General features: G+C 42.3%; 1 protein-coding gene across 1 annotated transcript in view; it reads right to left on the bottom strand.

Annotated features, from left to right (window-relative positions):
* Positions 1-1,909: 1,909 nt before the first annotated feature.
* Positions 1,910-11,020, bottom strand: part of rhbdl2 (rhomboid, veinlet-like 2 (Drosophila)) — a 19,610-nt gene continuing 10,499 nt past the window's right edge. The window contains exons 4-8 of the mRNA XM_061915099.1: positions 10,369-10,481; positions 10,206-10,306; positions 6,136-6,196; positions 6,012-6,070; positions 1,910-2,360 (exon numbers count right to left, since the gene is read on the bottom strand). Coding sequence (XP_061771083.1) covers positions 2,178-2,360; positions 6,012-6,070; positions 6,136-6,196; positions 10,206-10,306; positions 10,369-10,481 — 517 coding nt within the window. The 3' untranslated portion in view covers positions 1,910-2,177. The remainder of the gene's footprint in view (positions 2,361-6,011; positions 6,071-6,135; positions 6,197-10,205; positions 10,307-10,368; positions 10,482-11,020) is intronic.

Genomic DNA, 11,020 nt, shown 5'->3' with positions numbered 1-11,020 from the left:
TTATAATCTGTAAATGTGCTGTTTAGAGCTCAGCAGAGTAACTGTGTAAAAAGGTGTCCAATGCTTAGTCCAAAAATAAACAAAAAGGCGAATGCCACTAAGAAAAGGTATTGAAGAAAAAACTAAAACTGAACCGGATGCAAAGTAAACAAAAACAGAATGCTGGACGACAGCAAAGACTTACAGCGTGTGGAGCAGACGGCTTCCGCAAAGTACATCCGTAAATGACGTGACAATCGACAACAAAATAGGAGTGCAAGACAAGAACTAAAGCAGAGGAAAAGAGCAAAACAGTCCAAATAAGTCAGGGTGTGATGTGACAGGAGTTGAGAGTTCACCTACTTTGAGACAAGAGCTATAGTCATGCATGCTTACTTATGGTTGGAATTCAAACAATTGCGAGAACAACTTTTTTTTGTCAATATCGGCTGCGGAGTTTCATTTTTTAATATTTTCTGCTGGTGGTGTGCCTCGGAATTTTTTCAATGAAAAAAATGTGCCCTGGCTCAGAAAAGGTTGAATAACACTGGTCAAACTTACATTAATATGTAAATATGTTGTGTTTAAAAGCTGTTACTTACACGCGTGTATTCCCTTCCGCCTTAATGTATAAGTTTCAATGCCTTTTTGAAATGTTAGCGTAGCGACTTTTGTCAAATCCAGCAGATAACTAGCATTATGAAACACTAACTGTTTAAAGCAGGCGAGCTACTTTTCAATTGACCGACTCGAGGGGATCTACCTCATTTATATATATCATTTATATTTATTTATTTATGAAAGAGACATTTTTGTAAACAAGTTAAATGTGTTTAATGATAATACAAGCATGTGTAACACATATAGATGTCTTTCTTTCACAAAGACAAGAGTATAAGTTGGTGTATTACCTGATTCTGATGACTTGCATTGATTGGAATCAGACAGTAATGATGATAACGCCCACATTTTCAAATGGAGGAGAAAAAAAGTTGTCCTTTCTGTACAATACCACATGAAAGTGGTTGTTTTTGGCATCTAATTCATTCAGCTTCCAAGAAAAACATTGGCGGCAAATTCCGTAGCTTGCTTGATTGACATTCACGGCACCCGAGGGTCTTGTGAGATGACGCTGGCTGCTGCCAGTTCATTATTATGAAAAAATGACAGAGAGGAAGGCGAAAAACACTTTTTATTTCAACAGACTTTCGCGCCGTCCCTTCCGTCAAAACTCTAAAGGCCGACTGCACATTTCCTATGTTCACAATAAAAGCCCTGCTTCATGCTGCCTGCGCTAACAAAATAAGAGTCTCGGAAAGCTGGCGTGCACAAGTGATGTGCACGCCAGCTTTCTGAGGGATCGCTTGTGCACGCCAGTTTTCCGAGACTCTGTATTTAGTTAGCGCAGGCAGCATGAAGCAGGGCTTTTATTGCGAAGATAGGAAATGTGCCGTCGGCCTTTAGAGTTTTGACGGAAGGTACGGCGCGAGAGTCTGTTGAAATAAAAAGTGTTTCTCGCCTTCCTCTCGGTCATATTTTCATAATAATGATCTTGCAGCAGCCAGCGTCATCTCACAAGACCCTCCGGTACCGTGAATGTCATTTATGTGACGTCTTGGTGAAGATTGATGATCACTAATTTTTAGGTCTATTCTTTTTAAAAGCCTGGCTGGAGATCGACTGGTAGCTCGCGATCGACGTAATGGGCACCCCTGGTTTAAAGAGCACTGTGTAGATACAGATAGTAAGTGGGCCATACGCTCACTGAGACCGTATTACCTATCAATATGATATTGTAAACAATATGCCAGAATACAGATCAATATTTATAATATTTTTGGTTATTTTAATGCAATACATATTCTTGAGATTTTAAAATAGTATGTATGAAATATATTTGTGTTAATGCAGTAAATAATCAGGTCGTTACTCACATACTTGCTTTTTTAATATAAGAAAACATGAACCAAAAAAACAGACGGCGGGGATGCGCTCTTAAAATGTGTAGTGGAAATACTTTTTTACAATGTCGTCAAACATGTTCAATCGTTCACCTTTTTACTTTCTTAAATCCCCTGCATTACTACTTGTCACCTGCAGAGGGCGTTTCCATTAAAAACAAGTGGTGAAAGTGGGTAAAAAATGAGTCCTAGTGCTCTTTGTAAAAAAAAAAAAAAAGGGAGTCTGGGTGTGCGCTACTACAGAGAGGCGGGCGAGATGAAGATGTTGAAAAGAACAGCAAAGAGGACAAAAAGCAAGTAACCTGCGATACAAATCCAGAAACGAGGGTCTTTCAGCAGCTTCTTGTTGTAGTCGCTGAAGAAGACGTAGCCGATGGTCATGCCCGCCACGATTCCTCCAAAGTGAGCCACGAAGGACACCTTGATGAGGAGACACAACCCAGGACGCGCCAGTCAGCGTGAATGCCAAGCGGGTCTTAATTACATCAAGCATATTTCATGATTTGGGGTGCATGAGAAAGCAGGGAGGAACACGTACCTCTTTATGGCCATGAACCATTGACAAAGTAAAACCCTGGTCTTGTCCCATAGACCCAGTCCCCCCTTGCTTTTTTAAAGAAGTCTGGGACTCTATTGACCTACTACCGACTCAGCGGCCTAGTGTCCACCATGAGATTTGTAGGTTGTGAGTCATACCAAAGACTATAAAAATGGGAGCCATTACCTCCCTGCTTGGCACTCAGCATCAAAGGCTTGGAATTGGGGGTTAAATCACCAAAAATGATTCCCGGGCGCTGCCACCGCTGCTGCTTACTGCTCCCCTCACCTCCCAGGGGGTGATCAAGGGTGATGGGTCAAATGCAGAGGACACATTTCACCACACCAATCATTGTTACTAGAACTTTAATCATCAACCGCAGATCTTTTAGTAAAGGAGCTGTTGTTGAGCCTTTGATCAAAAACCATGTCTTGATCCTACAAGTTTGTCAAATTATCGACCCATTTCTAAATGACCTTTTATGTTTTGCCACAGCCTTTTTTAGGTGACAATAACACTTTGGGTCCATTTCAGTCTGGATACAAAGCTTTGCACAGTACTGAATCTGCACGTTTAAAAGGGTTTTAATGACTTGCTTTTAAATGTCTGATTCCATTCTAGTGCTTTTAGATCTTACAGCTGCTTATACATTTCTGATTCTGGCAGCTCTGGCATTTTAGTGCTTTTAGATCTTACAACACAAGTCCACCACACAATTCTTTCAAACATTGATGACATCTATTAAACAGACCAGAAGCAAGGAGTCCTGCAGAGACAGAGTTCAATTTAGCTCAATGAGGAGAGACGTTTTGGGTTGTACTCTTAGTTACAGAACCAACCAAGGTAACAGTCCAAAGTGGAGCCCAGGCCTTTTGCGGGCCGCAGTTAATGTATGGTTTGGCCCAGGACACATTTCAACAATTCCAGATTTCCCAGAAATCCAGGTTTTCCGGGACATTTTCCCCATTCAAAATAAATTGGCCATTTTTCAAACTTCCACCATTTCCACATTTTTCAACCGACCACACAATTCTTTCAAACACTGATGACATCTATTAAACAGACAAGAAGCAAGGAGTCCTGCAGAGACAGAGTTCAATTTAGCTCAATGACGAGAGACGTTTTGGGCTGTACTATTAGTTACAAAACCAACCAAGGTAACAGTCCAAAGTGGAGCCCAGGCCTTTTGCGGGCCGCAGTTAATTTATGGTTTGGCCCAGGACACATTTCAACATTTCCAGATTTCCCAGAATTCCAGGTTTTCCGGGACATTTTCCCCATTCAAAAAATAAATTGGCCATTTTTCTAACTTCCACCATTTCCACATTTTTCAACCGATTCAAACCATTCCGCCTTCAACATATTCCACTCATCCTGGACATTCAAACAATCATTTTTCCAAGCTAAAAATGTTTCCAGGAATTCCCAGAATCCCCCTTTTTCAACCCCTTTTTTTCCTGTGAACTATTCCTCACCATCCAAACATTCCTCTTAATCAGGACAAAAAACAAAGTTGTTTTTTGAACTGGAAAAATTCCCAGTTTTCTAGGAATTCTGTAATACCATCTCAATAAAAATTTTTACTACTTCAACATTTCTCGACTGATTCCAAAAATTCCAACACCAACCATTCAGAACATTCAAGTCTTTTAACATTTACCCAAAAAAAATCCTGCTTTTCCCGAAATTGCTATTGAAACCATCGGAACATTTTTCCAAGTTCCACAATTCCCACATTTTTCATCCGATTAAAACCCTTCCAACTCCAAAACATTCAGCCTGCTTAATAATGTGTGCTCTCTTTCAAGAATTAAAAAAAAAGTCCTGGATGTTTCTTTTACTTTTTATTCATAGCTGTATGTAGAAGTGTCTGGTTGTATCTGCTGCTTTAATGTCTTTAATGTCCTTTGATGTTTCCCTCTTACACACATGTAAGAGGGATGTGTTCTATGGCTATGAGTTGTTTTTCCCCCCTTGGCCTCAGTCTGCACCCCCTCTCCAGGGCACAGGCTAAGACCGATTTTTTTAATTTTATTTTAATCTTCTATTTTTTTTCTCCCATTCTCTCCCCCCAACCCCCCTTTACCTGTATCTCACCTATTTTGTAAGGGGCGCTGGAAGCTGGCAGACCCGTCAGCGATCCTGTTCTGTCTCCCTGTAATGTTTGTCTGATCTTGAATGGGATTGTGCTGAAAATTTTAATTTTCCTGAAGAAATAAATAAAGTACTATCTAATCTATCTAATTTACAGGAATTCCTAGGTTTTTTTCCAACCCGACGTCCGACCTTTTTCGTTTGACCACTCCTCTTGCATTTTTCACCCCATTTCAACTGTTCCACCGTCAAAACATTCCTCTGAGTCCGGACCAAAAAAAAAATCAAGTCGTTTAGAAACTAGAAAAATTCCCCATTTTCCCGAAATTCCATAATACCATTTCTCAATTTAAAAAACTGGTCCTACTTCAACGTTTCTTGACAGATTTAGACAATTCCATCATCAAACAATTCAACTCATTCATGCTCCTAATCCCCAAGTTTTTCCCCACATTTCCAGGAAGTTCCCATTGAAATGATTGGGGCACTTTTCCAAGTTGCACAATTTCCCACATTTTTCAAGCTCCTCAAAGCATTCCAACATCAACACATTCCACTCATCCTGGAGTTTCAAACTACCATTTTCCCAAGTTCCAAACCAAAATTCCGTTTGTCCTGGAAATTCAAACTCTTCAAAATTCTAACCATTCCAACATTCTGTCAGCAATTCACTTCAACTTCAGCATTGGAGCATTCACAGGTCATTTATCCATTGCTTTCGGTCCCCTAGAGGGGGGGGGTTGCCCACATCTGAGGTCCTCTCCAAGGTTTCTCATAGTCAGCATTGTCACTGGCGTCCCACTGGATGTGAATTCTCCCTGCCCACTGGGTGTGAGTTTTCCTTGCCCTTTTGTGGGTTCTTCCGAGGATGTTGTAGTCGTAATGGTTTGTGCAGTCCTTTGAGACATTTGTGATTTGGGGCTATATAAATAAACATTGATTGATTGATTGATTGATTGATTTCTTCAGGTAGTGCCTCTTCTAGTTGAATTTAGGGTGGATGGATGCAACCAAACCGGGTTCAAAAGGCAACAAGCATGAGATCAGTGTGTCTTTACAAACTGCCCCCTACTGGCCTGGCATGCATATTGCATCACTTTCAGTTGGTTGTTTTGTCAGCATTATATGAAGCAATCTGTCAAAAAATGCAAAATCGTCGTCGTAATGTAGTGTCAGCTTAAAATGTGTCTATTTTGGAGGATTTGAAGCCATTGTGTGTATGAACTGGCCGGGTTTAGGACCCAGGGGGCCTGGATGGAGGAGGGAGGGGACAGGAGTGTGCAAAGTAAGGCAGGGATTGGAGTACTATGCAAAATATGCAAAGTATCCTAATCACTGGAAGAGACACACATATATACGAATCAAGTCCCAGCAGGATGCTTTCATCCAGCCGTTGGACCAATCCTGATTTCTGGCAAAGACTGAGATAATTCACCTACCTTCATACCCTCGTCGCCTGCGAATCTTCTGTAGAAAGCGAAACCAAAGTCCACGCCGACTAAGAAGGATGGGAGGTGCGTCAGTAAACCACATGTGAAGTAACAACAAAGATGTCCGACCTACCGATGAGCACGATGAGGAGGATACGGAACACGCCCAGGACGGGGATCATCTCCCGGAAGTTCTACAAAAGAGTCAGGACAGGAAACAACTTTGTGATATTGTCGCCTGCCAGGAATAAGCTTGTGAACTCCCAATTGTGGGGTTTTTTCTAAACCATAAATGTGTTGCTAGCAATTTCCCCTGTAACGTATTATTTTCGGGTCTCCCCATGTCTAGCATTAAAAGATTACAGTTGGTACAAAATGCGGCTGCTAGACTTTTGACAAGAACAAGAAAGTTTGATCACATTACGCCTGCACTGGCTTCCTGTGCACTTAAGATGTGACTTTAAGGTTTTACTATTTAGGTATAAAATAATACACGGTCTAGCTCCAGCCTATCTTGCCGATTGTATTGTACCATATGTCCCGGCAAGAAATCTGCCTTCAAAGGACTCCGGCTTATTAGTGATTCCCAAAGCCCAAAAAAAGTCTGCGGGCTATAGAGCGTTTTCATTTCCCGTACTCTGGAATGCCCTCCCGGTAACAGTTCGAGATGCCACCTCAGTAGAAGCATTTAAGTCTCACCTTAAAACTCATTTGTATACTCTAGCCTTTAAATAGACTCCCTTTTTAGACCAGTTGATCTGCCGTTTCTTTTCTTTTTTCTCCTATGTCCCACTCTCCCTTGTGGAGGGGGTCCGGTCCGTTCCGGTGGCCATGTACTGCTTGCCTGTGTATCGGCTGGGGACATCTCTGCGCTGCTGATCCGCCTCCGCTTGGGATGGTTTCCTGCTGGCTCCGCTGTGAACGGGACTCTCGCTGCTGTGTTGAATCCGCTTTGGACTGGACTCTTGCGACTGTGTTGGATCGAACTTTCACAGTATCATGTTAGACCCGCGCGACATCCATTGCTTTCCTCCTCTCCAAGGTTCTCATAGTCATCATTGTCACCGACGTCCCACTGGGTGTGAGTTTTCCTTGCCCTTATGTGGGCCTACCGAGGATGTCGTAGTGGTTTGTGTTGTGGTTTGTGCAGGCCTTTGAGACACTAGTGATTTAGGGCTATATAAGTAAACATTGATTGATTGATTGATTCCCAAAACCCAAAAAAGACTACGGGCTATAGAGCGTTTTAATTTCGGGCTCCAGTACTCTGGAATACCCTCCAGGTAAAAGTTCGAGATGCCACCTCAGTAGAAGCATTTAAGTCTCACCTTAAAATTCATTTGTATACTCTGGCCTTTAAATAAACCCCCTTTTTTAGACCAGTTGATCTGCCGTTTCTTTTCTTTTTTCTCCTATGTCCCACTCTCCCTTGTGGAGGGGGTCCGGTCCGATCCGGTGGCCATGTACTGCTTGCCTGTGTATCGGCTGGGGACATCTCTGCGCTGCTGATCCGCCTCCGCTTGGGATGATTTCCTGTTGGCTCCGCTGTGAACGGGACTCTCGCTGCTGTGTCGGATCCGCTTTGGACTGGCATCTCGCGACTGTGTTGGATCCATTATGGATTGAACTTTCACAGTATCATGTTAGACCCGCTCGACATCCATTGCTTTCCTCCTCTCCAAGGTTCTCATAGTCATCATTGTCACCGACGTCCCACTGGGTGTGAGTTTTCCTTGCCCTTATGTGGGCCTACCGAGGATGTCGTAGTGGTTTGTGCAGCCCTTTGAGACACTAGTGATTTAGGGCTATATAAGTAAACATTGATTGATTGATTGATATGTGTGAGCAAACGCCAAAACTCCTTGAGCATTCAGTGGCGCACATGTGAGCGACGGCAGACGTGCACACTGTTATGCGCATATCTTTTTATTCCATTTTGTGCGTGAGCAGTGTGCAATTGCACAGGCGCGTACCTTAGAGGGAACGTTGGTTGCTAGGCATGATTTTTTTTAGAGGTTGAAATGGACCAACATTAATAAATACATCTTGAAATATTCATTTAAATGTGTGATGAATAATAATTGGAATTAAATACTTAAAAGGTAGTATTAAATGGCTCATCAATTAATTATTTTTTTAAATATTTAATTACTTAACCGTTTAATTGATTTTAATATTCTGTGATTTAATAAATTATTTCATGATTTTTTAAAATGATTTAATGAACCTGTTTGGCAGCACTTGATATAAAATTCAATGTGAAAGTCAGTGGGCGGACCCCGGGCCTCAGACCAAAGCAACCATTGGATGAGTTTTTAGTAAGCTTTGCCCCCCAATTATGAAATATTTTTTACAATAAATAAATGAATGTCACAGTTGACTGGCATGAATAAGTTTGTTAACTCCCAATTGTGTGTTTTCTTAACCATGGGCTTCACGGTGGCAGAGGGGTTAGTGCGTCTGCCTCACAATACCAAGGTCCTGAGTAGTCCTGGGTTCAATCCCGGGCTCGGGATCTTTCTGTGTGGACTTTGCATGTTCTCTCCATGGGTTCTACTCCGACTTCCTCTCACCTCCATGCACCTGGGGATAGGCCCCTCCCACCTCCAAAGACATGCACCTGGGGATAGGTTGATTGGCAACACTAAATGGTCCCTAGTGCGTGAATGTTGTCTGTCTATCTGTGTTGGCCCTGTGATGAGATGGCGACTTGTCCGGGGTGTACGCCGCCTTCCGCCCAATTGTAGCTGAGATAGGCTCCAGTGACCCCAAAGGGAATAAGCGGTAGGAAATGGATGGATGGATGGATAGGGAAAATGTGTTGCAAGGCAGGGTTTTTTTTAATTGACCAACATAATTGTCTGTCTATCTGTGTTGGCCCTGCGATGAGGTGGCGACTTGTCCAGGGTGTACCCCGCCTTCCGCCCGATTGTAGCTGAGATAGGCGCCAGCGCCCCCCCCGCCACCCCAAAAGGGAATAAGCGGTAGAAATGGATGGACCAACATAAAATAAATACATCTTGAAAGAATAACTTAAATGTATGATTAAAAATCATTTGAATTAAATACCTAAATGTGTTATTAACTGGCTCATTAATTTGATGTCAAAGTACATATAATTATTTAATCATCTATTTGAGTATTCAATTAATATATTTTATTCTTTTGAGATTTAATTAGTTATTTCATTGTTTGTTTTTTTAAAAATGATTTAATGAACCCGTTTGCCAGCGCTTCATGTCAAATTTAGCCTCAAAGTCAAGTGGGCGGAGCCCAGGCTTCAGACCAAAGCCATCATTGGACGAGATTTGTGTAAGCTCCGCCCCCAACTTGGATGGCTGCGTTTGACAGATGAGATCAATTCACAAAGGTTCATGAAATTGAAAAAATGATTAAATCGTGAAATAATTGAACATACTTTTGCAATAAATAAATAAATGACACGTTCGACTGGCATGAATAAGCTTGTAAACTCCTGATTGTGTGTTTTTTTTTAACCGTAGGGAACATTGTTTTTTTTTTAAGAGTTTCAAATGGACCAACATTAAAGAAATACATCTTGAAATATTAACTCAAACGTGTGTTTATCAATTGGAATTAAATACCTAAGTGTGTTATTAAATGTCTCATTAATTTCATGTAAAAGTACCTACTGTATACTTATTTAATAATCTATTTAAATATTTAATTACTTAATCATTTAATTAATTTATTCTTTTTATATTTTGTGATTTAATTAGTTATTTCATAGTTCAATGATTTAGAACATTATTTAATGAACTTGTTTGTCAGCAATTCATGTCAAATTAAAACCGTCAAAGTCGGTGGGCGGGCTCCAGGCTTCAGACCAAAGCAATCATTGGATGAAATTTGTGTAAGCTCCGCCCCCCCAACTTTGATTGGTGAGTTTGACAGATAAGATCAATTCATGAAGCACTGACACAAAGGATCATGAAATTTAAAAAAATGATTCAATCGAGACATAATTGAAGAAATAATAAACATACTTTTGCAAGAAATAAATGACACAAGTTATGTTTATAATAACACATTTAAGTAATTATTTAAATATTGATTAATTGTCCTATATGATACTCCCTTCTTTTCTTTAGCGCAATCACAATGGAAATATTATGCAACTGTCATCAAGAGGCAAAAAGTGAAAACTAAATCCCGATGAAATGATTTGAACTGTGACCTCACCACCACTGCGTTCATGAAGTAGCCCCCCATGAGGGCGTAGACCCCTCCTGAAGCCCCCACCAAGGCACTGAGGGGATCAAAGATGGAGCTGGCCAGCGACCCTGCAGGGACAGAGGGAGTGGATGCGTGACACAAGCCAAGACGCTAAAAAGGCCTTCCTCACCTGCCAAGACCCCCGCCAGGTAGAGTATGCCCACTTCGAAGCCCTTGTGGACCATCTCTAAGGGGATGCCGAGCAGGAGCTGCATGAACAGGTTGCCCACTATGTGCTCCACGCTGGACAGACACTCAATTAGTCATGGACACATGGCAAGCAGGGAAACCCAGACTTCCCTCTCCACAGCCACTTCGTCTAGCTCTTCCCGGGGGATCCCGAGGCGTTCCCAGGCCAGCCGGGAGACATAGTCTTCCCAACGTGTCCTGGGTCTTCCCCGTGGCCTCCTGCCGGTTGGACGTGCCCTAAACACCTCCCTAGGGAGGCGTTCGGGTGGCATCCTGACCAGATGGCTCCTCTCGATGTGAAGGAGCAGCGGCTTTACTTTGAGTTCCTCCCGGATGGCAGAGCTTCTCACCCTATCTCTAAGGGAGAGCCCCGCCACACGGCGGAGGAAACTCATTTCGGCCGCTTGTACCCGTGATCTTATCCTTTCGGTCATGACCCAAAGCTCATGACCATAGGTGAGGATGGGAACGTAGATCGACCGGTAAATTGAGAGCTTTGCCTTCCGGCTCAGCTCCTTCTTCACAACGGATCGGTACAACGTCCGCATTACTGAAGACGCCGCGTCGATCTCACGATCCACTCTTCCCCCACT

Source organism: Nerophis ophidion, linkage group LG11, assembly GCF_033978795.1.
Source record: "Nerophis ophidion isolate RoL-2023_Sa linkage group LG11, RoL_Noph_v1.0, whole genome shotgun sequence".
Lineage (NCBI taxonomy): Eukaryota > Metazoa > Chordata > Actinopteri > Syngnathiformes > Syngnathidae > Nerophis > Nerophis ophidion.
Note: the sequence above shows the minus strand (reverse complement) of the source record. Positions and strands in the feature narration are given on the sequence as shown.